A 14,021-nucleotide genomic window follows, 5' to 3' on the forward strand; every position below is an offset into this window, starting at 1 on the left:
AACTGTGATGCTTGGGGCGCTCTTCATTGAAGGAGCTGCTAAAATAAGGGCTCTCAAGGCTGTCCAGGGGTTCTTTCCTCACGATTCTTGTCTGTTTAAATGTTAATGTTCTTTCCTTAGGTTTGATTTTTGCCAAGCATCAGAAGGAAAACGCCCATCTGAAAATCTTGGTCAGGTATTATTCGGGGAAAGAATTGAACCTTCACCATATAAGGTTTGTATTTAGTATTAAATAAAAATTACTTAGTCATAGTTTGGGGGGGGGTGTTTCTTTTTTGTTTTGAGGACTGTCTCAAATAACTTGGATCTCACAGGTAAGGAGCAATTCTTTTGTTTTGTACCTAGGAGTAATGTCTGTCTTTTTTTTTTTTTAAAGTTTATTTTATGTATATGGGTGTTTTGCCTGCATGTATGTCTGTGCACCACTTATGTGCCTGATTTTCCCAAAAGGATACCTTGGAACTGGAGTTCCAGACTGTTGTGAGCTGCCATGTTGGTGCTAGGAGTCAAAACTGGTCCACTGGAGGAGCAGCCAGTCCCCTTAACCACTGAGCTCTCTCTCCAGCCCCCAGTAGTCATTTCTTATAGTCATGGTTTAGAAAGACCCTTCTTTTCATAGTGTATCATCGATAGGTCTTTCTTACTGAGCTTTGACACAGCTAGTGTTGTGACACAGTATGGAGACTTCTGTCCACCTTGCAGCATGCCTTATTTCTAGTCATGAAAAGGTTGTCTTTGTCCCTTTTTATCTGTCACCTTCTGTCTCTCAACAGTGTCTATAGTGTGCCTCTGTTCCTAAGTGTGATGATCCCTTATCCGGGAGCCGAGGTGAAAGTAGGACAAGAGGATGGAGAGAGACATGCACCAAACATTTTTCATGAAAATCATTTTCAGAAGCTTTAGACGAGGTCCATGTTAAACAGGGCAGGGTGGCATGTGTTCCTGTAGGGATACTAGGGGCAGTTCCAGGTTATCCTAGACTACATAGCAAGGTCCTGTCCCCAAACCAAGGAGTGTTGGATTCTTCAGTCCCAAGTTTAAAAGGCATATGAAAACATGGTGTGGGAGGCACAGTTTTTCTTTGCAGATCAGCCATCAGCATTGAGATCTGCACGCACTTGTAAAAGCACTGGTAACGACCGTAGCAGAGGAGACTCCCTCACGCGTCAGCTTTATCACTTCTTTTCTGTAACATCTGTGTAGGTCAGGGAAAATGCAGAATACGACAATATGGGATCATAGAACCTCACTCACAGCTGAACACTCACTCACTTATTTACTGGCCTAAGCATTTGTTGGTTGGCTTCTTTCGTGTACCCCAGGCACTACTTCCAGATGGAGAATACAACAGTAGGTAAGACAAAAGGATCCCTGGCCTTTGTGGATCTTCTGTATTGATGGCAAGGAGGAGATTGGAGACAACTCAAGTGTATAGTGTCCATTACTTGGAAAGAACTCTTGAAAATAAAACAGAATGTGGACAGAGAATTTGCGATTTTAAATAGGCTTACTGAGAGGTGACATTAAAAAAATGTAAATTAAAAAAGCCTCACTGAGAAGGTGACATTTGAATAAAAGACCTTAAAAATAAGTAGAGTAAGCCATATGAATGCTTAGGGAAAGTATTTTAGAGGCAGAAAGCAAATGCCAGTCCCCAGGTGTGAACTTGCCTGGAATGTTGAAGGTATACAAATAAACCAGTACACCTTGAGCAAATGAGTGATACAGAGACCAGTATGAGAGATTGGGGCAAAAGAGTGATGGGGCTACATTGTACAGGAAGCGTAGGTCACTGGTAGAGCACTTGCTAGTGTGCTTGAGACCCTGGGTTCAGTCCTTAGCATCGTCAGAAACAACAATGACAGAAACTTTGGGCCCTTCACATCTGAGCAGAATTGGAGATCTTTGCATGAGCTTGGATCTTACTAGTCACTCACTATGGGAACATGTTGAGAACAGACTTGGGGTGTAAGAAGAACAACTGGGAGATAGGAGATTTTATAGCCATCCAGACAGGCTTTAGACCTTAGGGATGGCTAGAAGGGAGGAGATGGTAGAGTAGTTGGACCCTGTATTTTGAAAGTGGAGCCAGAGGGCTCAGAGTGATGGATCAGTGGTTAAGAACACTCTTCTGGAAGACTGAGGAGGTTCAGTTTCCCAGCACCCACATAGCGGTTCAGAACTATAACTCCTGTTTCAGGGATCTGATGCCCTCTGCTGGCCTCTGTGGGCACTGCATACATGGGCTGACACAAAAATTACAAACAAGAGAATTAGCTGAAGAAGAGGATACAGACTGGGGTTTTCATTTCCTAAGGCAGAGAAAACAGAAATGGGGTGAGCACACACAAATGCACGCACGCACGCATGCACACCCCTACCCCTCCTTTGGTCTTTTTACTTTCCTTTACAGAAATTGGGTCAGCTAACTCCAGTTACCACCCATTAGATTAAGGCATGAGATTGACTGTTGTATGACTGGTAGCAGAGATAATGTCTGTCCCTGTTTATTTAATTTTGACATCTGTGCCTCTAATTCTGTAGTATGAATGTTTTTGTGTTACTATCTTTCACTTACTAAAAATGAACCTTAAGGTTCAAAATAATGGTACAAATACTGTTTTAGAAGTAGTGCTGTAGTGAAAATTAAACTTTTGGCTGACAGATGGCAGCAGTGGACTACACTTAAACCATCAGCTGACGGACAGCAGCTGGTGTAGGGGTGTTGGTAAATAACATATGCAGAAGTAGACCACTAGCCAGGTGTTGTAGTACATGCCTCCAGAGATCCCAGCATCTGGGAGGCTTGGGTAAGTAGAAGGATCGTCAGTATGCGATCAGACTGTAACATAGGAAGACTTTGTTTCAAACAACAATAACAACAAAAATGGCAGTCAAGTGGGCTATTTAGAAATGAAACGTAATTTTTCATCACAGATTATTATGGTTTATTTATATGGTTGATAGGTCACAGGCTTCTAAAAATTACGAAGAAGTCTGTATAGGGGGGTATTTTGTTTTGGTTTTGGTTCTGGAGGGTAAACCAGAGCCTCATGCTCACTGCTGGTCTTGTGCTCTGCCAGTGTGTTCTACCCCCCACCCTCCAGCCCAGGAAAACATTTTAAAATTAACACTTAAATGGCTTATAGTAAATCAGTGTGAACCTATCATTAAATGTTCTGCAAATGTTATTTTTTTATATATAGGAAGTAAATTCTGGGCTCAAAATTGGAGGAACTTCTAGTTTTTAAATTTGATTTAAAAAATTACTAATCTTTTACCATTTTTATAAATAGAATTCTGAAAATGAGCAGTCTTTAAACTTGAGTAAAGGGTCATGTCTGCTTTGCTTTTACATGTTCAAATAGGACATTGTGGTCGCTGATGAGTCTCCTGTCGAACATTCAGGGAACTTGATTGTTACCTGTCCACTTGGACACCAGCATAGAAACCTTGGGTCCTTGTTACTAGAAGCTGTCAGCTCCAGAAGTTTAGAATGTGCCTGTGGGGAAACTGTTCTACCTTCTTTTTCTTCTAGATCTCATTTACATGTAGAAGATGAATAAACTGAAGTCACTGGAACATGAAAGAAAACCTGGTGACAAGACCAGTGGCAGACTTAACTTGATAGGGCAGCAGATTGAAGTCTCAGTGTGATTGAGTGAGCTGCGGTGGAGTTTAGATGACTGTCGCCACTATGGATGACTTAAGAAATTCTGTTATCTTAGAAAAACCTCTATCTTTTTGGATAACTTTTGTTAATATACTACTTTCTTTTTATACAGTTCACATTTAATAAGATGGAAACCTGCAAGCTTGTTTGCACAAAAACATACCATACAGAGAAGGCTGAAGACAAACAAAAGTTAGACTTCTTGAAAAAAAGTATGCTACTGAACTATCAGCATCACTGGTGAGTCAGAGGTTCAGCGGCCGGGGCTTTTAAGATGAAATTTCAATTTCATTGTCTATAGAAAGTCAATTGTAGGTTGCATCAAGTACAGCAAATTCACTGGCTTGTATCTCTGCCAGAGCAGTCCTAATGCAGAGTTTAAAGTGTTGCCGTTCCTCTGTGCGTGCCTGTGTAGACCACGGTTGTGTCGGGCACTTTACTCAGCCCTGCTGTGCTGCTCCCTTAGTCGTGTGTGGTTAGCACGGGAGTAAGTTTATGCTGTGGGGAAGAGAAAAGCCACTGCGTCCTTCTGTGGGCCAAGAGAAGGAACATTAGCAAAACCAAATTTGTAAGTAGTATCTTCTTACAGATCAAATCTGCTACATGTTTTGTGACCATGGTGCAACATTAGCAAGTTCCTTAACAGTTTGTGTTGAAATCAGAAAGCATTTCATTTTGATTTTGAGGAGTATACACTTGTTTTCCAGTATTTGTAGCTGAAGTTTTCTCCAGTCCTGCCCAGTCCCACAGATCCTGCAGCTGCTTATAAAATAATCACTCAGAAGCTTATATTAATTAAAACTGCTCGGCCATTAGCTCAGGCCTACCACTGACTAGCTCTTACATTTAAACTCAGCCCATTTCTGTTCATCTGTATGTCGCCATGTGTTCCATGGCTTTACCTGCATGCCACTACATGCTGCTCCCTGAACAGCTGGCTAGTCTGCTGTGACTCAGCTTTCCCCTTCCTAGAATTCTCTTTGAATTTCCTGCCTGCCTCTTAATCTGCCTTGCCATAGGCCAAATGGCTTTATTTATCAACCAACCAGAGCAATACATATTCGCAGCCTACAGAAAGACATTTCCCCATCCAGTATTCAAATGTAAAACACTTTAAAGGCTCTCCAAATCCACCTTTTTCAAAATAATTTTACCTTCACATGCCTGTGTTGTGTGTAGATTCATGTACATTTTTCCTTTATAGAAACTAGGTTGCTGCTGGTTACCAGCATTCTCTCTTCTTCACGCCTTGAGTGTGGTGTTGGTGTCTCAAGCCAGAAAGTTTATACACACCTAGGAAGATGAGGGGCTTTGGATCCTAGTTCAGACTTGGGGTACTATGGCCCCTCACCACTGTCTGCTCAGTTCCTGTGTGCCAGGATCAGAGAGCAAAGGATTCCTAGTCAGGGACACATGTGGGAACATGTGTCCATTCATGAGCTTATTGGTCAGCTGGTTTATTCTGATCAGCACTGGGCCTTGAGCCCTGTTGAAGTAAGTGTCCTTAGATAAGCAGGACCCTGGGAGAAGAAGGGAGGGAGGGAGGGGTGAAGGGAGGGAGGAGGGAGTGCTGCCAGGAGCGTGCCTGGTGCACCACGTCAGTATGTACGAGGCTTCATTACCTAAGCTGCTATGCTTACCCTAGTGCTAGACCAGGTGAGCTGGGAGCCGTGTTGACTTGGTTGCTTTCTTTCCTTCAAATTATTCTTTATGCTTAAAAGAACATTCAAAGTTCTGCGTTACTATTTGTTTCACTTAGCCTTCTCACCTTCACCTATTCTAGTGGCTCATCGTTGACTGAAGCACAGACCTCTCAGGCCTGTGATGACTTTAGCTCTCTCTTGTACCATTCTGTTCTGAGCAGACTGTTTAGACTCTGGGTCCTGGAGATAATGGAAGCAAGGGTGTGGTTTGGTGGCAGAATGTGCAAGGCCTTACATGGTTCTGTCCCAGTACTGTAGGTGAGAAGACAGAAGTATTTATCCTCAGCAGCACCTACATGGGAAGATACTGAGAAATCTAGCTAATCTTTGCAATCACTCTAGGTCCTATTTCAATGCCAGGATATATACATTAATAAGAAGAAAAGCTATTTAAAGTAGTTTACAAAATTACAAAGTGTTCACTAGTAAAATTGACTAGGCAGTTTGTAAAGGCAGTTGCCAACAAATGACTCTGCTTTAAAAAGTCAACTGGAAAAGTACTGATAAATAATAGTTCTTGCTGTTGAATTGGGAGAGTTTGTGATATCAAGTCTGCATCATGAACAGGAATTTGGAGACTAGTAATTCTAGGCTTTAGTCCTTGAGCCCCAGGTCACTCTATTTTTGGAAACATTGATTCTCAATGGTGGGTTTGCTGAAACTGTGTTGAGTATGTTTCCATTTCAGAAGGTTTATACTACATAACTTGACTTTAAGCAGAAGTGGCAGAAATTAAATGTGTCTCTCAGAATTTGAAAGACCTTCAGAAGTACTGAATTCTTATGGAGCCTTATTGTGAATGTAGTTCATTTCATTTTATTCATTGTACCAAGCTGCTTTAGAGAGGCTATGATTATTTTCTAAATTATTAAGCAGTATATGCTTGCAAAAAACCCACAAGTGGTACAGAAAAATATTAAATTGCAAGTAAGAGTTGTCTGGCACTGCCAACTATTATTCTGTTCGCCCCTCCTGGGCAGCACTGTATGTTGCTGCCTGTTTCCAGATTTCTGCGTTTGTGGGTATGTGAAAGGACGGATGTAGTTAGAAAATAACAAAACTGACATACCACTGTGCTCTTTATTCTGTTACATGCTTCTCTTGTTTAAAGAAACTCTAGGCATTTTCCCAGGTCAGATTCCTTTTTTTTTCTTACAGAACATTGTAACCATATACATAATTTCATCGTTCTCGTTATAGAGAAAGGTTAATGGGATATAGTTTTCTTATTTGAGTTGAGTACTTTTCTGTTTTTACTTGGGTCATTAAAAGTGGGTTTGAGATCTTTGGGGCTGACTTTATCCATAGCTGGAGCAGCTCCATCGTTGTAGAGCCTGTTTTGATCCCCACATTGGTACCTGAACTCCCTTCAGCTGTGCTGTCCACTCTGTCCCTCTGCCTCCTGGGAGGGGGAGGGGTACGTGTATTACTGAAGACCAAGTATAGGGTCTTACTCATGCTTAGCAAGCACAGTACTACTGAGCTACGCCCCAGCCCTTTATGGTGTTTTAAAAATACAGTCATACTCAGCTAGTTGCCTTAGTACTTTCAAGGTTCAACGACATAAAACCTTTACACTGCAGCTCATGGGGTAGAAAGTTAGTTGAAGCTAACTTGAGCACATTTCACCTCAGATCCTATCAGTCCAACAAAGGGCAGTGAGGTGCACAATCTTCATTGATATGAATCTGCTGTGTTAACCACACAGTAGGACTTTATTACCAAGTTTCATTCCTTTCTGCTACAATTTTGGCTATTCCAGTCTAATGAAAAGCTTTTATAAATGAATTGTTGGGAAAGTGAGTTTTTTATACTGAAGTTCTGTTGGTAGCAGTGTTTCCCACAGAGGCCCTGGAATGTGGGGAGGAAGCTTCCACTACACTGAAGGAGTTCTTTCTGGTAGACAGTTGAGACCAGCCACCCACTGATACCCTTAGATTCTTCTTCTACACTCTTGCACTGTGGCAAATTGGAAATAGGGTTGAATTATTTTATGTTAGATATTAAATACTGCTTTCTGACTTAGGAAAGCAGTCATTTTAAATGATATTAAATTTTTTCTTACATTGATTTCTAAGGCTTCCTCTTTCTGTTTAGTACATTCTGATACCTCAAATAGCTTTTAACATCAAAGCACTAAATAAATTACAAATAAGTGAAATGGTTTTTTTTGAAACCCCAGTTACCTCTGACTTCCTTATTGCAACTACCACTCTAGTTTTTATTGGCATTTTCTTTCTAGTTGGCTAGCATAAGGACATTCTGTGTTGCCTGTGTGCACTCGCTGGTGATACTTCATTCTGTCTAAAACAACTGATTATTTAGTTCCCCACAAAACTCTGAATTATTTATATAGAATTGTTTTATGTTTCTAATATTTTATAACGTTATAGTCTTTGGGGTATAATAATAAACAGCTTAACGGTATAGGTGATTCTAAAGTTTGGTACACAGAGTGCTATTAAGTAGCACTTAAATGTGACAAGGCATGTTTTATTAGGTCATTAACACACACCTTGGGTGAATATAGAATCATAATTTTACTTCCTAGGGCACACATTAATTAAAAAATAAAACATGCCCTGGAGTGTAGTCTTATGACTGTAAGACATCTAGTATATTTTGGCTGATTTTTTATTTTGTACCCTGCAGTGTGTTCTAAGCATAGAGGACCACACGCCTGGACTATAATGCAACTTCACAATGCTACAGAACTTCACTATTCTTTTAATGCTGTTTCACTATAAACTTTGAAAGATTTGGTTCTCTTGCTTTATAGCAATATTTCTTTTATAAATCACTTAGATTTATAAGTTTTAAGAGAAAATACTGTGATTTCCACTTATCTTCTGTGCTCTTTGGTTAAGTTTCATCTCGCAGCTGTATTCTTTGCCTTTCTGTTGAGCTACTGTAATAAACACCATTTATGTTTATCTAACAAGCTCCTAGGGAGCCAGATACATGGCTCTGCACCTGTTTCAAGCTTCAAGTGCTCTGCTGAAGGTAAAAGTTATGCTCAGGTGCCTAGATGATGTTATTAAATTCACAGCTACAATAGGCTGATTGATAGAACTCCTGCATGCATTTGTAATTTCAAAGCCTGTGCAAAATCTATTCTGACACAGTGTATCATAGATTTCATCAAAACGTTTTTGAATTTGGAATCTTAAGACATTTAGAAGCCAGGCAATGGTGGTTCACAACTTTAATTCTAGCACTCGGGAGGCAGAGGCAGGCGGATTCCTGAGTTCGATACCAGCCTGGTCTACATAGTGAGTTCCAGGACAGACAGAGCTACACAGAGAAACCCTGTCTCGATAAAAGCCAAACCAAAACAAAAAAGACATTTAGAAATGTTCACATTTTATAAAATAATGACGTTGACTTAAGCAATACTTACTAAGTTGTGTTTACTAGGTTCTCTTCTAACTTTACTTTTACTTATGTGAACAGGATTGTGGATAATATGCCTGTAACGTGGTGTTACGATGTCGAAGATGGTCAGAGGTTCTGTAATCCTGGATTTCCTATTGGCTGTTACATTACAGATAAAGGCCATGCCAAAGATGCCTGTGTTATTAGTGTAAGTCTGTGGTAAACTTTACACTGCTTTTTAGAAGGAGAATTTGACCTTTAAACAAAATTGTTACAGGCATAGAATGAATACAGTTAGATGTTCTCAAGTACATTACTTAGATCTTAAATTTAAGGCAGATTAAAACTGCAAACAACTCTAGAATTAAAATACTTCAGATTCAATTCAACATTTACAATCTCATGATATTTCTGTGTTAAGGGCTAAGTCTTTATTCTATCTCAATTAAAAGTTGAATTCTGTGGCTGGAGGGATACTTCACCTCTTAAGACTACATAGTGCTTTTGCAAAGGACCTGAGTTTGAGTCCCAGCACCCATGTCAGGTGGCTCACAAAAGCCTAGCACTCCGATTTTGGGAGACTGATTTCTGGCTTGCAAGAGCACTGGCGCTCAAGACACACATATAATGCTAAAATACTCATAGAGATCAGCCTGTCTCTGCCTCCTGAGTGCTGAGATTAAAGGCATGCACCGTTATGCCCAGCTAAAAATAAATCTTTAAAATAAATGTTTTTAATTAAAAAAAAAAAAGTTAGACTCAGGGCTGGTGAGATGGCTCAGCAGGTAAAGGTACCTGATGACCTGAGTTCAATTCCCAGGACCCATATGGAAAAAGGAGATAACTGACCCTGAGGTTTTCCTCAGACCTCCACACCTGTTCCCACACATATACAATAAAACATAACTTTAAAAAAGTTATAGCCATAAAACATTCTTTAGAGCGGAGGTAGAGTGGTTAAGGAAATAAGGAAAAATTACTACTACTAGTATAGGGCTCTCAGGGAGAAACATCTGATGCATAAATCTTAGGCGTTAAAGCATGTAGATACTGGAGTGTCAGAAGGCTTCTCCTTAAGTTCATGAATTTATTTCACAAGAGCTTGAGAATACACTTTTTAGAGACCTGTTTGTCTTAAGTCATGCTTTTATGATGAAAATGGAGCACTAAGAGCAGGGGCATTAATATGGAATTGTTATTAAGATCAGTGTGTAATAGTCACTAATTCTTTATTGTTACTAATAGTGGGTGTATGAGGTGTTCGTATACTCAAGACAGCCTGGTTTACTTTCTAATGGATCTGATCTGGTAAATTAACATCGCTCTAGTTATACTGATTAACCCTCGTGTGGAAGTTGAGAAAAGGCACTTGAGTAGTTTAGGTTATTTAGTTAAACAGTTTTACAGATTTTTGGAGAAGAGGTGTGATTAAATGTGGACAGTTTTGTATATTCATAATTTTTAACATTTTATTGTAATTGAAAAGCTATAAAATACTAGTTACCTAGTTTAAGCAGGTATTAGTTTTATATAAAATTAAAACCTTAGAAAGCTTCATTTACCTTCTCCACTTAATTTTGTAAGGACTTCAAACTTAAAGCCATAGCATTTTAATAGGGAAGGATTAAAATTTCATCAAACTTAAGTGTCTATTTGTTACTGTAGTAACATTTGTGAAGTACTGTGCTTGATTCTCCCGTGGGCAGTGTGCTGTCTTTAACTAAGTTCTGTTTCACAGTCAGAATTCCATGAAAGAGACACTTTCTACATCTTCAATCATGTTGACATCAAAATACATTATCATGTTGTTGAAACTGGGTCCATGGGAGCAAGATTAGTAGCTGCTAAACTTGAACCAAAAAGGTAAATATACAAGTAGGTTAAAGAAACAAAAGCTATTTGCAACCCTGTGTGGTGGAGGTTGAAGCAGGAGGATTGAGGTGAGTGCAAAGCATTGTGAGTTCTAGGCTAGCCTGGCCTCAACAACTCCCTCACCCCAATAAAACAGACACAAGTGAGACATAGATCTAAAGAATACGTGTTTTGAGATCAAGCACTTATTTCTTAATCATTATTCTGACATTTGCAAATTAATTACAGTGAGAACTCCCTTCAGTATAATGTTTCTGAGAGTTTTAGAGGCTGCCCAGAGAAACAGCAATTATCATTTCTCTGTAATGGGGAAGTAGTCCGATTGAGATGCCTTCCTTTCTACATTTTGTTTTGTTTTTTGTTCAGAAATTTTCACAGCTTTTTCACACTGAGTGGTTGGCAGTGTCACCTTTGTGGTAGAAAGAGCATCTCTTCAGTGACAGAAAGCTTTCCTGCTCTGAGGCCCATGTGGCTGTTGGAACTATCATTTTAAAGTCTCCATGTCAGCCTTTGCAAGGGAGTCTTTTGAGGTTGTCCAGGTATTAGGGTAAAAGGGCCTGTTTTGAACCAGGCGTGGTGGTGTACCCCTTTGATCCCAGCACTTGGGAGACAGAGGCAGGTGGTTCTCTGAGTTTGAGGTCAGCCTGGTCTATAGAGTGAGTTCCAAGACAGCCAGAGCTACACAGAGAAACTCTGTCTCAAGAAAGAAAGAAAATATAGTACTTGTTTTGGTTGTGGGTTGTATTTTTCCCATGACTTTTCTTGCCACTGAATTAGCCATGTTTTCACATTATTAGTGGTAAAGCAATGCATGGCATACTAAAATGGCAGCTAAACTGTGGGCTTTTCTTTCATAAGATTGTTTGACTAGTGAGTGACACGTGCCTGTAGTTCCAGCACATAGTTGAAGCAGGAGGGTCACTTGAGTCTAGAAATCAAGACCAGCATGAGCAGCATGGCAAGGCTCCCCCCCCCCCCCCCCCAAGACAGGGTTTCTCTGTGTAGTTTTGGTGCCTGTCCTGGATTTTGATCTGTAGACCAGGCTGGCCTCAAACTCACAGAGATCCGCCTGGCTCTACCTCCCCAGTGCTGGGATTAAAGGCATGCACCACCATCGCCCAGTGGTAAGACCCTATCTTAAAAGAGGAGTGGGGCTTCTGTGTTCTTCTAAATGAAAGGGTTCAGGTTTTTGTTTATAATTGAACATGTAACTAAGCCCATTATTTTTTTTGTGAAGTAAATATTTATGCTATGAAGTGTGATGTGAAGACCAATGAGATGGCTCCATTATAAAAGTATTTTCCGAGGAAATCCATGGTGGAAGAAGAGGCCTGACTCCTCAAAAGTGCTCCACATCTTACACACACACACACACACACACACACACACACACACACACACACACACAGTCAAATTTGAGACAAGTTTTGTAATAGGTATGAATGATGTCATCTTTAATGGTCAGTACATTGTGAAATATAGAGGAAATTTATGACTTGTATTTTACGTCATTTTCTAAACTGAACTTTATCACTATCTTGCCAAAATGTTTCCTCCCATAGCTTCAAACATACTCATATAGAAAAACCAGACTGCTCTGGACCCCCCATGGATATAAGTAACAAGGCTTCCGGGGAGATCAAAATTGCCTATACTTACTCTATTAGTTTTGAGGTAAGTTTGTTTTTAATCTTTAGTATAATTCAGAAATTGGTTTTAAATATGTACCACTTAACCCAACTAAAAATACTAATGAACAAATAGATAAGCTTTTAATGAGCTGCTTTTTAGAATAGCCTGTCAGTGCACCAAACAACATCATCATTCCTAAAACTAAATTTTGTTTTAAATGAAAAGATAGAGGAAGTTGGAGAATTGTGTTTAGTTTTGTCTTACAACTAAGAGATGCATGTAAGACAAGCTGCAAGAAATAGGTATAGAAGGGGATATGAAATGCCAGGCATGTCAGAAGTTTGTGGGAAGCACCATCCTTTTCATAATGAGCATGAGGGTGTCAATTTAAATGGAGAGTGGCTTGTTGGGAGGTTTTCTTAAGACACTGAGAGATGGTTTTTGTCAGTGGAGAAGTTCCTTAGGACGAAAGAGAGGGTGATTGTCAAAAGTGTGGGGAAGAATTCCACACTTTTGACATTTCTGCTTTTAAATATTTACCTTGACTAGCTAATACAGTTGTGATGTTTAATGTCCCCATGTGTAGTATTTATTTAATTTCCAAGGCCAGCACAACAAACAGTTTGTGTTTTAGGTGAAACCCCAGTGTGAGTGGCATTTACCAGATGTTGAGTGTGCCTGGGTTCTAACCGTGGTCTTGTCAGTCATCCCATAGGTACAGTGTAAAGAACAACTCATTCTGTTCTATTATTTTCTCAAGAAATTAAACTTAGCTCTGAATTTTGGCATTGGAAATCGACTTGTACCAGCTATGATTTAGAGCTCGATTTTTAAAAATACAAACATGTAGTTATTGCTACAATTCTTGCCAGGCCTCTTGGGTTTGTTTTGTTTTGTTTAATTTATTTATTATGTATACAGAAGAGGGCGCCAGGTCTCATTACAGATGGTTGTGAGCCACCATGTGGGTGCTGGGAATTGAACTCAGGACCTCTGGAAGAGCAGTCGGTGCTCTTAACCTCTGAGCCATCTCTCCAGCCTGGGTTTGTTTTTTGTTTTAAATTCACAGCTTAGTTTCATTGTATTTGCACTAGATTTGAATAAATCTAAAACTACCTTATCCTCACTAGTAACTCAGGTACTGCTGTTAAAATTGCAGGTGTTGACTGAATAGGAGGGTGAGCTATTGAAGAGAATTTTCAGATTCTTAATGTACCTTGTCCGAAGATGCTCAGAGTTTCTTTCTCCCCTCCAGGAACAGAAAAACATCAGATGGGCATCTAGATGGGACTATATTTTGGAGTCTATGCCTCATACCCACATTCAGTGGTTTAGGTAAGAGTGCAATTAGTCTGCCTTTGGCTTTCTGCTTGTCCCTGTGAGCATTTCGTTCCCTCTCTAGCCCTGTTCAGTGTGTGTAGTAGTCTAGACTAGAGTTCAGATCCTGACTTTAAGCCAGTGCCTGCACCTTCCTGTCGCTGCAACACTTCAGTACACTTCCTCATGCTATAGTGACCCAACCATAAAGTTATTTTTGTTGCTACTTTATGACTATAATTTTGCTACTGTTATGAATCATAATGTAAATATTTTTAGAGAGAGGTTTGCCAAAGGGGTCGTAACCCACAGGTTGAGAGCCCCTGCTTTAAGCCATGAGGTATTTGTCTAGGCAGGCCATCTGTTTCTTCATCTAGACATGTTAGTTAGTTAGCTCATGGGAGTGGAACGATAAAGGATGAGAGATCGAGGGATGGGGCATCTGAGGA

At 39.9% G+C, this 14,021-nt stretch overlaps 1 protein-coding gene across 1 annotated transcript in view; it reads left to right on the plus strand.

The window, feature by feature from the left end:
- Tm9sf2 (transmembrane 9 superfamily member 2) overlaps positions 1–14,021 on the plus strand; it is a 54,213-nt gene that overhangs the window by 19,221 nt on the left and 20,971 nt on the right. Inside the window, exons 3-8 of the mRNA XM_036199127.1 lie at positions 121–214; positions 3,786–3,913; positions 8,830–8,959; positions 10,490–10,614; positions 12,186–12,297; positions 13,511–13,590. Coding sequence (XP_036055020.1) covers positions 121–214; positions 3,786–3,913; positions 8,830–8,959; positions 10,490–10,614; positions 12,186–12,297; positions 13,511–13,590 — 669 coding nt within the window. The remainder of the gene's footprint in view (positions 1–120; positions 215–3,785; positions 3,914–8,829; positions 8,960–10,489; positions 10,615–12,185; positions 12,298–13,510; positions 13,591–14,021) is intronic.

The sequence above is a fragment of the Onychomys torridus genome, chromosome 9, assembly GCF_903995425.1.
Source record: "Onychomys torridus chromosome 9, mOncTor1.1, whole genome shotgun sequence".
NCBI classification, from domain to species: Eukaryota; Metazoa; Chordata; class Mammalia; order Rodentia; family Cricetidae; genus Onychomys; species Onychomys torridus.